The 17,743-nt window shown below is 47.6% G+C and overlaps 2 protein-coding genes across 2 annotated transcripts; one reads left to right on the forward strand and one right to left on the reverse strand.

Annotated features, from left to right (window-relative positions):
• On the forward strand, positions 1-5,378 carry LOC135814871 (mucin-2-like). The gene is made up of 8 exons (XM_065328065.1): positions 1-168; positions 509-576; positions 1,115-2,701; positions 3,032-3,131; positions 3,354-3,411; positions 3,651-3,746; positions 4,065-4,286; positions 4,751-5,378. The coding sequence occupies exons 2-8, from the start codon at positions 528-530 to the stop codon at positions 4,862-4,864; spliced, it is 2,226 nt and encodes a 741-aa protein (XP_065184137.1). The 5' UTR covers positions 1-168; positions 509-527; the 3' UTR covers positions 4,865-5,378.
• Positions 5,379-6,036: 658 nt separating this feature from the next.
• Positions 6,037-17,669, reverse strand: LOC135814872 (type I phosphatidylinositol 4,5-bisphosphate 4-phosphatase-A-like). The gene is made up of 9 exons (XM_065328066.1): positions 17,201-17,669; positions 16,189-16,319; positions 15,213-15,319; positions 12,757-12,910; positions 12,429-12,475; positions 11,883-11,973; positions 10,538-10,571; positions 9,498-9,518; positions 6,037-7,118 (listed from the first exon to the last, which is right to left on the reverse strand). Exons 1-9 carry the CDS (start codon positions 17,247-17,249, stop codon positions 7,027-7,029), a joined length of 726 nt encoding a protein of 241 aa, XP_065184138.1. The 5' UTR covers positions 17,250-17,669; the 3' UTR covers positions 6,037-7,026.
• Positions 17,670-17,743: the final 74 nt, after the last annotated feature.

A 17,743-nucleotide genomic window follows, 5' to 3' on the forward strand; every position in this document is an offset into this window, starting at 1 on the left:
GTGGGGCCGGGGAGGATCCTTTCCATTTCGGCTATAAAATGGAACCTGAGATTGAGAAGCGAATCATTTCTTGGGAAGTGGACGGCGAGGAGAATCCGGCCGGCAACACCAGTTATCGAGTGAAGAAGATTAGCTCAACTAATCCACTGTCGTCAAGCTACCCTGCCGGTAAGTGGACATAGCACAGCTGGGGCATTTTGAACAGAGAGTTTACATTTCACCATAGAAACTGCTCGGCGATGAGTGATCCCGCGAACCAGTTCGATATTCTGCGCTGGTAAATCTTGCTGAAGATCTGCTGCTAGCTAGAAGTTCAAGTCGAACCGCATGCATGGCATAAAACAGCGAGGTGCGGCTGCCCGCTCGCTACTACTACTTCATGTACAGAGTCCGAATTATTTCATTCAATTCGCGATCCTGGAAGAGGTCTAGGCTTCCGAGAATTCCTGTAGAAGAAGGAGGTTCGCAAAATGTCTTGCTTCTGTCGTGCGTGTTTGTTTTCCTACAGAGCTGTCTTTGCACGGACCATGAAGTGGCAATTCGCTCTTGCTCTGTTGCTAGCCGCTGCGGTTGCAGGTAAGGGGATACGAGTGGAGTGTGAATAACAGACTCTCAAGGCAGACCGTGGAACTGGAAGGGAGCATCCGTTCCCCAAGAGATGATACGGCCAGTTGATGGCTGCACTAGCTGTGCATATAGTATACAGCTAAAAGAAGAGGGGCTGCTCAGTTGTCGTGACCGGAAATGAATGTTATTGACAACAACAACAAAACCCGTTCTACACGAATTGGGGTGGGCCGGTGGGGGTGGTCAACCTGTTTTTGACATAAGGTCCGCCGGCCATGCTCACACCAGCCATGGTCGAGTGCTACAACCCTGCATTGGATTCCTACAACAAACAACGCTTCAAATAATCAAATTTCAAGATAATTATTATTTGGTCCCTGAATAGATTGCAGTACTCGTAGAGGATGCAGACATGCTGAACGTTTCTTGGCGGCTAGCCTCGCTGGAAGTGGTATGTCTATAATTATGGTGGATTGCTCTGCGAACATGGGTTACATGGCTGAGACTAACACAAGGTTGTTCGCCCTGTTCTTCTCTCCCAATACAGTGGCTCAGCCAGGAGGTGGAGGTGGAGGTGGTGGCGGAACACACCGTCCCAGGACAGGAGCAACTGGAACTCGGCCAACTCATTCTCCGAGAACCAGCAGGGTTCGCACCGGAACCAGACTAATGCCGACTCATCCTCCAAGGACGAGCCAATTTCAAGAGGGTACTGGAATGCAGCAAACTCATCCACCAAGGACCAGTCGAGTTCACACAGGCACTGGCACCCGACCAACTCATCCACCAAGGACAAGCAGAGTTCACACAGGCACTGGAACTCCACCAACTCGTCCACCAAGGACAACCCAAGTTCTCGAGGGTACTAGAACCCGACCGATGCCCACAGGTACTGGAACTCGGCCAACTCATCCACCAAGGACAAGCAGAGTTCACACAGGCACTGGAACTCGGCCAACTCATCCCCCAAGGACAAGCCAAGTTCAGGAGGGTACTAGAACCCGACCGATGCCCACAGGTACTGGAACTCGGCCAACTCATCCACCAAGGACAAGCAGAGTTCACACAGGCACTGGAACTCGGCCAACTCATCCACCAAGGACAAGCCAAGTTCCCGAGGGTACTAGAACCCGACCGATGCCCACAGGTACTGGAACTCGGCCAACTCATCCACCAAGGACAAGCAGAGTTCACACAGGCACTGGAACTCGGCCAACTCGTCCATCAAGGACGAGCCAAGTTCACGAGGGTACTGGAACCCGACCGATGCCCACAGGTACTGGAACTCGGCCAACTCATCCACCAAGGACAAGCAGAGTTCACACAGGCACTGGAACTCGGCCAACTCATCCACCAAGGACAAGCCAAGTTCCCGAGGGTACTAGAACCCGACCGATGCCCACAGGTACTGGAACTCGGCCAACTCATCCACCAAGGACAAGCAGAGTTCACACAGGCACTGGAACTCGGCCAACTCATCTGCCAAGAACAAGCCAAGTTCACACAGGCACTGGAACTCGGCCAACTCGGCCACCAAGGACAAGCCCAGTTCACACAGGTACTGGAACTCGGCCAACTCATCCACCAAGGACAAGTGGAGTTCACACAGGCACTGGAACGCGGCCAACTCGTCCACCAAGGACAAGCCAAGTTCACACAGGTACTGGAACTCGGCCAACGCGTCCACCAAGGACAAGCCAAGTTCACGAGGGTACTGGAACCCGACCGATGCCCACAGGTACTGGAACTCGGCCAAGTCGTCCACCAAGGACAAGCCAAGTTCACACAGGTACTGGAACTCGGCCAACGCGTCCACCAAGGACAAGCCAAGGTCGCGAGGGTACTGGAACCCGACCGATGCCCACAGGTACTGGAACTCGGCCAAGTCGTCCACCAAGGACAAGCCAAGTTCACACAGGTACTGGAACTCGGCCAACTCATCCACCAAGGACAAGCAGAGTTCACACAGGCACCGGAACTCGGCCAACTCGTCCAGCAAGGACAAGCAGAGTTCACACAGGCACTGGCACCAAGCCAACTCAATCACCAAGGACCAGCCGAGTTCACACAGGAACGGGAACTCGTATGCACGTGCGTACGTCACGTCCTCATACAACCCAAGAACCTGTCCAGAGTAAGTGGCACTGCCCTGCATGCCGTAGGGTCATGAACCAGTTGTGTTTGTGTGTGTGTGTGTGTGTTTGTGTGTGTGTGTGTGTGTGTGTGTTTGTGTATAACATGTGTGGGTGTGTTTAGGGGACTTGAATGATTGCTTGCTGTCAAAGTTCGTAATCGTGTGATTGTCTAGACCACCGATGCCGATGGCACTGATCTCCTGTTGCACGCTCGGAATTCAGATGAACTGTCAGGGCCAAGGGAGTACTCAGTGGCCAGGACTGTGTTGGCAAGCCCCGGGTCTCATGCTCTTGTTTCCCTCTTACTGTTTCATGTCATCCCTCGACAGCTTCTGCTGCCATCCGAGTACGTACCATCTTCTTGGTGTTCATGGTGGGCTCAGCCAACTCACAGGCAACTGTCATTGACAACAAGGCTAGTTTTGCCAGGTAAGAAATCTGCCACAATTTGAAACGGAGGCTGGGAGCTGAATTTCCACCTGACGTTATTGAAGTGCATCGTTGGGTGCTCTGACCGTATGCACTGGTGAGTGTACATGTACATTGCATTACTCTTCTATCGCACAGCTGCAACCAAAAGTGGCGTGTTTTGGAGAACTCTATTCATGATTCATGTATGGTGAATTTGTTTTGCCTGTGCCCCTCTGACAGCTTCATCCAGCGAACGCTGAGTGCCAAGTACAAGCTCACTGACCTCTCTGTCATCAGGGTATGTTCAAATCGTGCCTTATGCATTGCTATGTAGCGCTACCATTGTGATTGCGTAGCATGTGCATATAGTTTCATGCAGTTTGACCAGAAATTAAACTGTGTGGCAAAGTTTATGTTCTTGATCTGCAAGTCACATCCTGGCTTCACTTGCTAGGTTATATTGTGTGTGTGTGTGTGCACGCGTGTGTGACTCCAGCCCTGCCAATAACAAATCTCTGCGTTGTCTTGTGTTTACAGACCAGCCTGAAGGGAGGCAAGAGCATTGAAGTACAAGTTGCCCTGGAGAGCTCCGGTGACAAGCTCCAGGCCGTTACAAGCACCATCAACAAAGATGTAAGAACAGCGCACCAGCGCGGGTGGCTATTCACACAATGCATGTCAGTGTTTCTAGATTCCATGAACTGCATATTCCAGTGAGCTGTTTGTAACTTCGTACATTGTACACGTACAGGGCTGATCAGACCCCAGGCTACACATACTTGATACTGCAATACGGTACGGTAGATCATGCCGAATGGTTCCTAATAGCGGCATTGCAGTACAAATATGAAGAACTGGCCGTGCACCTTGCCATCTATTCAACCCACCGTGGACAGATCAGGTCATCCAGCTTTTTTTCTAATTTCCTGCTGTGCACCCTTGTGAACGCAGATCCAGTCTGGCAACCTCAAGCTCACCTGGACCCCGAGCGTCGCCGGAGCGAGCGCAGTCGCACTGCAGGGATCGTCGGCCACTGCCGTCGAGCCGACCGACACGGTCACGCCAACGCAGGGAGGCAAGTCGGGCCTGAGCACCGGCGCAACTGCCGCAATCATCTCGGTCGCCGCCGCGCTGATCATTGTCGGAATCATCATTGTTGTTGTTGTCCGCCAGGTACGTAACATAGTACTTTTGTCTTTACACTGCATAGGACTGACAGGTGATGCCGCATAACCTAACTTCAGGTCTTAGCACACAGTGTGTGGGCCTATCACACCACCGAGCAGGCGTTACAATCTGCTGTTGTCATAAGTCAACCCAGCACAATGTCACCCATGACAATGCTTTTACAGGCTACACGAGATTTTCATCCCCCCTCCCCAGGCCTCCCCTCCAACACATGTGCACACAAGCACACAGTACACGTTGCAAGTATAGTATGGACTACTTGTAGATAACGTGCAATGGCGCTATCCCCCTTCCCCCCCCCCCCCCCGGAACACTTTTAAATTCAAAGACCAAGGTACTCTTCACCAAGCCATTGTGTTGTGAACGCAAGCCGGCGCGGTGCAATATAAGATCCCGGTTTAATTAACGGTTACACGGTATCTCTGCTCTTGTTTTCTCTGTGCGTGCAGAAGAAGGGAGGAGTGCGTCATGTACGCTTCCAGCATACTATGGACCACGACGACGATGAGGGCTTTGACAACCCAGCATACTCCACCAGGGAAGGTTCTGTACAGTTCCAGTAAGCAATGAATTATTCAACAACTGCTAGCACGTGTCCAGAACGTCAACATTGGAGCAACTACGCAGGCCAGCGCAGCTGCCATGCACGGCTGCAGGATCACGGCAGCCGGGCAACTTGCCTGACTATTGCGACTGAACATTCATGCTTGTCTCAAGCCTCGCGTTTTCAATTTCCGTCTCTGCGACTGTTTCACTCACGAGTGAGTGGCTTGTCTCTTGTCTGAATATAGTATGAAAAACTCTCAATCCTTCTGTACAGTCACTTTTATTATTTCCCCCGCAAACTGTTGTGCGCAACACTAAACACATTTCTTTGCAGGCCGGATTGGTTTGCCAAGATCAATCCTGCCCTTGATCATTCAAACTGAATTTTGAACAAGAACTATTGATTTGAAGCACTTTTTATCCATCTACGGTCTATTTAGTTATTCTCAGATTTTTGAACACTTTTAATAATTATTACAATCAACTCCTGGTACAAGGTACGCATGGTCGTACTGGTCCAGTCAAACCCAAGCAATGCTCTTCAGTGGCATGATCTAAGTTGTCTGCCCCGGGCGCTTGGCCCTTGCTCTTTTGAAAGCATGCCAAGTCAAAGGCATCTTGGAGTCTTTGCTGACCCCCCCCCCCCTTTCTGTTGAAAAGCGGCACTGCTATTGGGTTTGAATGTTTTACTTGTAGGTTAGCAGTAAAAATGCCGCAGGCACATGCACACGAGAGAGTTGTCAACTCAGGACCCTCACTATGCTTGTCGTTACGAAATCTTTCGTTAGATCACTCCACCAGCAGGTTCGTTACATACTAAATTTCGTTTTCGGTCGAGGTCTTGTCACCCCGAACGTTCAGAAAAAATCTTTAGTTTGGTACAATCTTTAGTTATTTCGTGCCCCCTAACGAACACAGCGAAAGTTAATTCCAAACAAAACGTTGTACTTATCCATTAGTTTGAGGGAAAGTAATTTAGTTGCAAACGGGATCAAGTCTTACTAGTTACTCATGCATTATTGGGTATTGATCGTCAGTAAAACAATCCCTCCAAAGATACAGCAACAAAAACGTTTCAATGATGTGCATGTGCGATCAAAGCGCAGCTTGCTTTGTTTTATGCATTTAAAACTTTTACTTCTGATAATAACTATCTTTCTCACTCCACAGAAACGCTTTAAGACAGACGTTAAAGAAGAACCAAGAAGACAGTTGAGAAAAAATCATTGATAAGCGCACAGTGCACCCGCTACAGAAAGGATATAATATTTTTATTATGCAAGGGGGCAAAATGAAACATGCCAAGCCCAGAGGCAAGCCATACTAAACAGACAGAATTGGCAGATACTATTGTGTCTCAAAGAAGAAATAACTATAAAAAAAAGAAGACACATTCGAAACTCAAGTTGGGACAAGACATCCCTCATAAGGCTGGTTAAAAAGAGAGTTCAAGAAGTCATGTCGTAGATGTGAAAGCGTGCGCAAAATGCAAAATGCACCCAGCGTGAGTCGTAGCCATTAGCCGGTGGCGATACAGCATCAGTAAGCAGTAAGCAGTGCATGCGAAATAGCAGGAATTTGGTGGCAGTAGAGGGGGCGTGCAGGATGCCAGCATTCACGCTGTGAATTAAATAGTCATGTATAGCATTAAAAAAAATCAAATCCAATATACCAGAGCAGTGTCTATTTTCATAACGGGACACAAAAGAGGCTAAGAACGGACCGGTACCTAGGATACAAGAATATAGAAAAAATAGAATATGTTTGATAAGGGACGGAAAAAACATGACACAGTCACTTTGACTGGCAAATCGTGATGCGCACAGGTGTCTAGGACCTGCTAGTTTGCTCTTTATAAGAGCGGGGGGGGGGGGGGGGGGGGAGCTAAACGTCTCAGCTGATCGGGTAGGCGGACGGGCGACGGACAAGCCAGTTCTTACCATACCATCAGCCATGGAGACAAGAGTGAGGTGTGCCGTGGGACGAGTGAAGCGACATGCCAGTACGCAGCAAGGCCAGTGGCATGCAAGTCCGTGCGCAATGTAGCAATGGCCACGGGTGGCCCGTTCTAGAACTAGAGGCGATGGAAGGCACGTCAGCCTAAGAATGCATATCCAGCAACTACAGAAGATGACTAACTTCACTAGCGGCGCAGCGTGAGCAAAGCAAGTACTTGTCGCTACGTGCATGGCAAGGGAGCAGCGACATATCGTCTCAGGTATGTGTAGCGCAGTCCACTGAAAAAGGCAACAAGTGCAAGAATGGCACCAGCTGGAGGACACACGGATAAGGTGGATAGAGGCAAAGAGGATGACTTAGAAGTAGTGACTATCAACGTACAGGCCAACTCTCGATATAACGACTCTCGCTTGAACATCAACCTCAATATAACGTAGATATTCGAAATTCCCGGATGACAGAGTATCTATACGGTTCGTTCTACATAACATAGTTCTCCACAATGTAACCTCTATTGTACATATAATATTCTTCATTTAATAGCAGGGACCAGATTCTATCCTCCAAAATGTAATCGAGGCATGCACTGCTTCCGCTGGCAGAGGTTGACTTGATATGACAGCTAGCTTGACTGACAATCCCGGCGACAACGTTGTACGATGCAAGGAAAGGCGAGTAGACAACAAAGTCGGTTAGATTTTTCAAATTCTTGCACGGCATTGTTTTCTTGAAAATAGTGAGAGCTAGCTACATAGTCACCATGTTGTGCAATTCCAAAGAAAACTAAAGTGTTCCAAATAAAATCATCCCTATCTTGTCTAAATCAACCGAGAGGCAAGACTTTCAGCACTTTCAAAATTAGTTTCCCGAATGCGGCATTCCGTTTGCAATTTTGACACATAAAATAAACGTTTCACAACAATCTCACACGAAATTAGCGGCTGTGATCATGTGAAGTCATACCAACTCAACAGGTGAAGGTTTGTTCTGACAGACCTGAATAGATTGCCATCACGCAATTGTTGGCTGGCCCTAACGCACAGAAAGGCTACTGCCCTGCTATCTCCCCCTCCCCCCCCCCCCTCATTCTTGGTCATTGCTGAGCACAATTCGTTCAAGAACATAAATTGGGTAGCAGGATTCGGATTGCGACCAAGAGGCATCGACCAGACCCTGGTTGTTTGCTGGGAAACAATCACCATCAGGCAGTAGTCAGCACCCGGTGTGTATGTATCGTATACACAACCGGTGTGTATGTATCGTATACACAACCGGTGTGTATGTATCGCGTCCATGGAGCTATGAAGCCGAGACCTCTGGTCGGCGGAGCTTAATGGGCCCCACCACCACACTCCATCATTCACCCCAGTGTCTGGAGATATGTGGATTTTGTAGAAAAAAATACACAACCGGTGTGTATGTATCGTATACACAATCTTAACAGCGTTGCAAGCCTGGAGCTGTGCGGCGAAGCACGGGATGGCGTTCAGAACGTTCTTAGTAACTTCGTTACAGTACTGTCGGAAGAGAGGAGTAAGGACTCACAGCTAATAGCAAGCCTCACGGTTGTGTACTTGTCCACATCGCCACTGACTACTAGTACTTGCCCACACCGCCATAGACTACTTGTACGACAAGTTGGCTTCATGTGACACGTCTCTTTCTTATTGCGTGGCTGCATACGGTCTTTTCTCGCAGTTTTGGTTCTTGCAGGAACACCAACAGTTACATGTAGTAACAAGAGTATTTACCCCCCCCCCCCCAAGAGTGTGCAACTCCTGATACCCTTTCTATGGGGTACGCCGATGGCGAAAACTCACATCACGTGGTACAGTGTCGCAGTTGTACGTTTCCAGCCCGCTTATAGCGAGCAGCAGAGTAATAAAAAAAGCACTCTCTGACAGAAACTCACTGCGGGTATGCAAATCCCCAGCATGATCACGGCAGATATTCGGATTGCGCGCACGCTATCCTTCGTTTGTACGTAGTACGAACGTATCTGAGACACGTGATGTGAGTTTTCGCCGTCGGAGACCCCATATGCAGAGTTGCACACTCTTGGGGGGGTTATTATACTCTTGGTAGTAAGTTATTCATGTGCTGGTGCAGTCTGTCGGTGTCCAGTACTGTTTGTTAGATACTAGTAGTCATGCTGATGTAGAGGCATGCTTCAAGCATTCCAAGTACCCGACCTGGGTATACAACCATGCATGCCATGACAACCCCCCCCCCCCCCCTGCCCCACCTATGCACCCCCCCCCCCCCTGCCCCACCTATACCCCCCCCCCCCCCCCCACACACACACATGTATGAGTATTACAAGTGCAACATCATGACCAGTAGCAAGAGTACATAACCTCCCAGAGCGTGCAACTCCCACATACCCTGCTGTCCAGACAGAATTTCAAGTTGACGTCATTATTTATGACGCAATGCTCCTTGCACCAGTGATTTACAACATGTGTACGGGTGTCAACGCATCACACGTTTTTCTTTGCAATAATTTGTACAGGATCGATCGGCTTCGGTCAACCACAGGTTCCGGATTCGTCTGATAATCCGTGTACAGTGCGCATTGCATCATCAAAATGACGTCAACTTGAAATTCTGTCGGGACAGCACCCATAGTGGAGTTGCACACTCTGGGGGGTTATGTACTCTTGCCAGTAGGGTATGCGGTGTTGTGCTTACCTATCCATGCAGCAATGATCTCTGTGAAGCAGGACACACACATGCAAAGAAAGAAAGAAAAAGAGAAAATGATTCAGATGAGGCAAAATAGAGAGGATAGGCTAAGGTCATGTTTCTCTTCTGTCAACATGTGCTGCCGTCATTGAGCCAGTACACTGACCTAGGACATGGCATAAGACTAATGAAGACAGTATGTCACGGGCAAGAAGTACAGGAAAACCTGGGGTAAGCGAACACTACGAGTATTTCCACCTGGAGAATTCGGTTCACGTTATTGTAAGTTTGCCTCGGGAAGGATCTTTCTTGGTGCGCGTATGCTGTCACTGGGTAATCTCAACACAATATGTAATAAGGCGCCAACCGTCATCGCAATTGACTGCTGGTTTGGATGACACCGGATCGTCGGCACTGGAATCGACGCCCATCTCCTCGAACTACCACTGGACTTTACCACCTGACACAGCACATACACACACTGAAGTACTTTGCACAGACACTTGTCATATACATAGATCGCCTTTAGCATTCCCACACTTGAAAGTGTTCTTGTACGTGCTGTGATAGTCTTATCTTCTTTCTTCTGTTTAGGTCACCTTACAGGTGATGATTGTAAACTTTAGTGTTACTGTTAGTTTTCTTGCCTTCTCGCCAAATTGTGTCTGTGTGTATGTGTGAGTTTTCTCTTCTTTCGTTCTGTGTAGGTCACCTTACAAGTGATGATTGTTTAGTTTGCTGGCCTTGCCAATTGTGTCACCACGATGTGTTAGTTCTAGAACATTCATCTGCCTGCATTATTCGTCTTTATATTTCGTGTTTTGCCTCCCCTTCCTCAATGCCCTGATGATGCCCAACGGGCGAAATATTGGCAAAGTTATTTATTTATCTATTTTGTGAAGCTGAGAGCCTGTTGCCGGAATGGCGGTATTTTCAAATATTAGTTCTTCTAAAGCGACAGTTTGTTTTATCAGTGTTCTTATTAACGAGGTTTCACTGAATGTAAATTCGGACCGCTGAAAACTGCAAACAAGAAAATACCCTACCTTCTTCACCATCCAAGTATGAATATGTGGTAGCCTGTACACAGAAAGAGACCAAAGGAGAACATGGTATGAAAACAAGTCGATTTTGTGTTTGGTCTGACCGCAAAAATCAACATTTCTCCACTACCCCCACCACACACACACACACACACACACATACACACACACATACACACACACACACACACACACACACACACACACACACACACACACACACACACCTTGACCCTTGATCTTGCCCATTGCGTACGCAATGATAGTGAATGTCGGAAAGTTCAGGTGAGAACACGAGCGCAGAACTTGGCATGTCGTTTCAGGTCTCCTGGTCGACGAAACGGGCGTCCACAGACACATGGAAGAGGATCAGGAGCAGGCCGTGGCGGTGGAGTGCTACTCGCAACTCGTCTCCAGCCGGGACGATCTTGGCAACTCTCAAGCCAGGTGGTCACGCCGAGGTCCGCCAGGTCAGTCGACACCACATCTCGCCACCTCTTTTTCGGGCCGTGACGAGGACGGGGGGCAGGCAGCTCGCCGAACAGCAATTGCTTCGGTGCGCGCGAGTCGTCCATCCTGCCGACGTGACCCAGCCAACGAAGCCGGTGACGGCGGATGATGCTGGTGATGTCAGGGTCAACACCGAATGTAGCCGCTAATGTGGCCGTTGAGATCCGATCATCCCACTGTTGACGACGGCCGATACCCACGATGGACAGAACACACTGATGGTGAAACGTGTTTAGCTTCTGGAGGTGGCCTGCCTTGGTGGTCCACGTCTCCGCACACACACACACACACACACACACACACACACACACACACACACACACACACACACACACACACACACACACACACACACACACACACACACACACACACACCTCCCACACTGTACCGCATGCATCACCTATCACACATGCACACTCTATGAACACTATAATTATTTTAGCTGCTTGACTTGGTCTCATGGCAGGGAAATGTTCATCCAATAAAAAAGAGAGAGAGGATCACAAACCAATTTCTGTATGAAAGTCAGAATATTTCGCATGTGAAAAATCACCCATTGTGCAGCAGTACGCCAAGTAACTGTTACTCTATTAAATTTCAGAAATTTTAGGTGCCCAATATTTTTGGTATGAGGGCAAAAGGCCAGGTTAGGTGAACAGAAATTTTAGGTACATGTACAGAGAAGCAGTTCCCTATTGGATTATGTGTGTTTTAGTGTTTGTTCGGTGGGTTGGAATTTTAGGTATGAAACAGACGCACCGGAAGTACTGAAAATAAAAATACACTGAAAATTTGTGAAATTACAGTATCAGCTTCCTCTGTGCACAGGTCTTACCGCAATAGCAGCAGTTGCCAGCAGACACACTCCAGCGAATAAGTAGCAAAACACAGAGCGGCGAAGGGGCCATGTGCTATCAAGAACACACCTACAAGATGAGCACACACAAGAGAGAGTGACACCAATTCAGTAGGGTGGTGGCCGTCCAGAGCATGCACCTCTGTTCCATGCCAGCTCCGAGTTGTTGAACAAAAACTCCTGACCTGCGCTCTTGCTTTCCTGCCAGTGCCTAGCAAGTGACCACAGATTGGACGAGAATACCTTTCTTGCTAGCAATGAGTACTACTTATTAGTGGATGAGGACAGGCAGTTTAGATAAGGCCAACACAGCTGAATACTAGTAACAATTACCATAGTTAAGGAATTCTGACAAAACGTTACCCAACTGAGCAGCACACTACATTGTATGTACACTTGATTTCACCAACTGTGCATGCAAGTGTGAATGTATCAATGTGCATGTATGGCTATGCTTGCACGCAACAGAATACAAATATCCCACCGCATAAAAAGAAAGACACAAGTTCATCTTTCAAAACTTACCAGTCCGTACAAAACGTACACTTTGCAGATGCCTGGCCCGAGGGCCACTGTGTGAGGAGCACAAATACAAATATACATACATGTTTATCAGCACTAGCTGTCTGGGGATTGAGCGCATTATAGGGGAGAAGTGAGTGAGCAGATGAGAAGACATTGAGCATAGGAAATTAGGAATACTGCACAACGGATTGAACACAGAGAACAGAAAGTACCTTTGGGGGAGGCACAGGAAGGAAGAGAGAGAGAGAGAGAGAGAGAGAGAGAGGGGGGGGGGGGGGGCAGCATGGCGAGTACTTAGCGAAACAGTCGCGACAAACTATATACTCACATCAAAGAGATGCTTGCAGTGCGGGCATATATAGGTATTTTGCTGATGTACAGGCCGGCTACCTGCCTGAGAAGCAGGTCGTTGCATAGGGACACCAGTGGGTTTTTGCCGCTGCTCACCCTGCTGATCAGGAGATACTTCCACTATACGTTGGCTATTGAAACAGAAAATAGAACATTGCAGTAGTACCAACGTCAACTTCTTAGAGTACATGTAGCCACACAATACTATCTAGATCAAATCTAGATCAAAGAAGCAAGAGGCACATTTTGAGAGTGTTTTCTGTCGGCAGCGTGCCCTGGGGATAGGTTTACTATCACCGCGCCCACACAGGCTATGTGCAACAGCACTAAAGACGACATCACCAAATACAGTCAACTTCGCTAATAACGACTGCGGATATAACGACAATTCGCGAATAGCGACAGAATTTCCATGCCCAGAGCAAAGTCCCATCCCACTGTAATACATATAATGAGACTTCGGGTATAACGACACTTCGCGAATAAGGACACCTTTTTGATGCCTCGCCGAGTGTCGTTATAAGCGAAGTTGACTGTACGTCTTTCAATTCACAGTGCAAATAGCATTGTTGAGCCATTGGAATGTCAGTCTCTTCACTTCGGTCAGAAAGAGGCTTCCTTCCTCGTTGTTCATACTTGGCCAAAAGATCTCCATATAAGTCAGGCACAAGTATCATCAACTACAAAAAAAGTAGTTTGTAGGAAAATACCCTCAAATTCTAGATTCGACTTGTCGCAGAAGACGTCGTTTCGCTCAAGGCACCAGCGAATGTACCATATTGGGAAAAATTTATCACAGTGGAATGGTGGGTCCTTATATGTAACCTAGAGTCAGGAACTTGGAAGCATAAGGCATGGCTTATAAACAATCATGCCTGGAATAGGAGCTTGAGATTTCGAAGAGTGTGTCCAAAATGGACCACTTGCCATTTGTACAGATCCACGAAATCCCGTAGAATCCCATAGACCCGGAAGGGTGTTGAATGTGCAGGACCCTATTGTGTTTTCTGCTATTTCCACTAAGAAATGGGGCCTGAAGGCATTTCATCCGAAAACCTTTTTCTGACAAAGATCTAGCTAGTCATTAGTTCTAACCAAAGTGAAGAAGCTGGAAAAGCGATTGCTGTCATTGAATTATGACGCGAAAATTGGTCAAATGCACATGCATAGCACACATTCAACACCCTTCCGGGTCTATGGGATTTCGTGGATCTGTACAAATGGCAAGTGGTCCATTAACCCTTTGGAGCCCGTACAGTCAAAAATCGACGGTATACCGTCGATGGACTAAAACGTTCGTAACTCACTCGAAACTTGATGGATTTCCACGATCGAAATATCTGGGAAGAAGCCGAAGAGCTCAGCTGTCTAATGCAACAATCGCCGAACAGCTACGATGTCGTGTTGCAGAGATATCGCGCTCGACATTTCAGTCACGGCAAAAGTTGAACTTTTTTCTCAGTGGCTGGCCTTCAGTGAGGGATTTCCCCTTGGATGACATGCTGATTCATCCAGGTACGCTTTCTGCACGTGGCCAGTATAAAACTATACTCAGCGCAAAACAATTGAGCATTCCACGATGAATGAGAGTGAAATGGCTGGCGTTGAGGACATTTGCTCGTATATCCAGCTCTGTGGACTGTTCGAGGCGCCGTGGCGTTGGATATGTGACTGCTGTGGTGTTGAATTTGAGCTCTAGTTACTCTGCTCGCGGAGAGCTTTCCAGGAAGCCCAAGATTATGGAAATCCAATAACAAGCACCAAAGTTATGACCAAAATAAGGTAAAGAATATATCGTAATTGCAGTCGCATACAATTATCAGGATTTTTGGGGCTCCAAAGGGTTAAAAGCATGCCCTTGATAGGTATTTTTCATGCTTACGAGTGTTGCCTGAGTTAGAGCCTGGCTGGTTTGAAAAAAAAGCAGAGTCTATACGGGCCGAGGTCAGCAAAAACATGTTTTTGGGGTTTCGTAACATTTTCGAGACATTGCAGAATCAAAATTGTTTCTGTCCAGCACATTCGCACTGTGCTTCATTCATCAACCAGTGCAGTGGCGATAGCATCTTGTCGAACTTCGTTCTCACACTTTGTTTGGCAGTCTAGTCCAAGCAGCTGGCAAGCAACGTGACAATTTTGTGGAATAATATTTTTGTAAGAATTTCACTTTTTTCCGTTTGCACCTTTTCCTCAAACTAAAAAATAATTTCACCTACAACGTAAAGACATGTTTCAGCTGGCTGTGGCCCATACATTGACTTGCACGGCTGTAAGCTGCAGCAGCACAGCGCCCAGTGCTAGGCTGTATAACCTGTGTGAGTAGGGGTTGGAGCTTTTGCAGGCCATAGCTATTCATAATAGAAATGATCCATACCAATACGGCAACAGCAGCAGCAGCGGCGGCGGCAGCAACAGCAGTGGCAGCATACTGACCATGTTCGTCGAGGACATCTAAGAAACAGGGCTGTCGTGGAACACACCAGGAGGCAATGGCAAACGCACCGGACATACTTCTTGCCGGAAGGAGGCAAGCAAATTGGCTGTATATGAAATGCAGACAAAAGCGTGCACACACACACACACACACACACACACACACACACACACACACACACACACACACACACACACACACATGCGACACACATGCATGCGTACACACACACACACACATAATGTGGTTCGGTGGCATAGCCATTACTGGTTAGATTTAAAAGTACACTTCGGAACTATCTACTTCATCAATTCAAACATTGACATTATTTTAGTACCAGCTGACTACAGGGCGCGAAATAACGGTCGGACATCGGACAATTTCCGACCGTTTACGGTCAGTTTCCGGATGTTTTGTACATATCCGGACAAAGTGTCCGCGCACCTTTTTGCAAAGTACAAAAAAGAAAAGGCACTTCAATCCTTTGTCTCATAGTCATTAGTGATGTCGTCTGGCAAGAGAAAGCCAAGCACCGCCGATGCAGGGTGCTCCTCTTGGAAAGAAGCCCAGAGGAGTCAAGACGACCACTTGTGACAAGTGGGTCGCCGAGTATGATAGGGAGCTTTCAACTACTTCTGTTTGGCTGAGCTATGAGCGCAGTCCCTCAGATCGTAGCGTTGTCGAAAATTTGAAGTGTAAGATGTGTTCCCGTTTTGTTGATAAAATTCGCAGCAGCAAGAATTCCTTCGTCGTTGGCTCAAGGAACCTGAAAACGTCAGCCTTCAAAGATCATGCTGCTTCTGAAATGCATCGTCGTGATAACATTTCGATGGTATTAATTCTACACTGAACATTGTGTGATTTGATGTGAAAGTTGCATGTCCGGACATGTCCGGCCATTTTTGCAACTGGCAGGACATTATGTCAGAGCATATTTTAATCCTTAGCGCATGCCCTGTGACTAGATGCACCTACCGTGCCTTCTCCACAATTTAGACACTTGACGACTCTGCCATTGAAGTTGTTGGGAATCATTCCACGCTTGCTGCATACTTTGCAGATGTATATCCTCTCACCACCCACAGAGTCCGAATCGATTAGGTTTCCTGGGGACAAAAAGAATAAGCATTTGGGATAAGCCAAGCACCAAAAACAACAACAAACCCACACACGGGAGCTCCATGGAGTATTTTCACAACTGGGCACAGCTCTAGTAGAGGTGGATGGGTAAACAGCACATACAGGTCCCCCCCCCCCCCTACCCTGTCTCTGTCTGTCTGTCTCTCTTCCGTAGAAATTTTCCACTTGGAATTATGTCTAGTTTTGCTTCTGGGCATAGCAGTGAACTGTTCAGCACTGGCCCAAGTGAGATGTCGGTTGGGTTTAATTTTCTTAGGCTGTTTTCGACTCCAAACATGGAGTCCAGAAGCTCCCTTGTAGGACTACCGCATTTCACATGTGCCCGATGTGGGTAACTGACTGCTCACTGGCATACAGGTAGTGCAATGGAACCTCCCTTGCGGACACCTCTCAACAACGGGACATCCCCGCATTCAGAACATATTTGTTCAGTCCAAATTGTTCATAATCAAGCGACTTATAATCCACACTCTAATCAGGACACCTTCGCAAACAGGAGAGTCCTATCTGGTCCTGCGGTGTGGTCTTTCATCCTGAAGTTGCAACATGCTAGCTACTAGTAGTAAAGTCGACGTTTTCTAGGCTACTGGCTGTGAGTGCAAGGCAAAATGTAGACTGTACAGCTGCCATGTAATATTTGAACATGTTGTTCTCATCTTGAAAGTGTGCCCTGCACTGTGTAACCCACAAACATGGGATACATACAAAACACATGACTGCTGATTATCTTGTTACTGTCATGGACAGTTGCTTCATAACTCGTTCCCATGTGCTCTCTTCTATCTTACAAATACAAAACAATTTGAAGTTTATCGGTCAGTTAATTGCAAGCGGGACAACGACTTGCCTGGCGATTGCTTATTGCTGTCCAGCAAGGGGGTTCTCTCACTGGACATGGCAAATTAGTCGCGACGAAACCTAATTCAACCAGACTCCTTTCTGGAGAATTCTCTGTTCCATAATCGTGGTCATTGAGTGCTACGCTGAAAATCAGTAGCAAGCTCACTACCACTAGAGTCGAAAACCGTCTCCGGCAAACAGCTGAATTGGGTCTTCGTGTTCCCAATAACTCCAATTACTCTAGACTTGAACTTGATGATTTAAAAGTCCCAAATTTATAATATTTACATATGGCTCCGCCGGTCCAGTGCTATTAGTATAACATCGCCTGGGCTCATATCGGTGATCATGACAGTGCGGCCACCTGCTCGTACACCGGGTATTCACACACACTTGGGTCGCAAAAGCTTCTTTGTCAGTAAATCATGGTAAACTGACAACGACTCAACGAGACTCGAGAGCATGTCATAAAATGCAAACAAAAGTCAAAAGTCAAATCTTTAGTTTATATCAGCGGTTCAGGCAAAGCCACCCAACCCGCTAGCTATGC

The sequence above is a fragment of the Sycon ciliatum genome, chromosome 4 (assembly GCF_964019385.1).
Source record: "Sycon ciliatum chromosome 4, ocSycCili1.1, whole genome shotgun sequence".
Taxonomy (NCBI): Eukaryota; Metazoa; Porifera; class Calcarea; order Leucosolenida; family Sycettidae; genus Sycon; species Sycon ciliatum.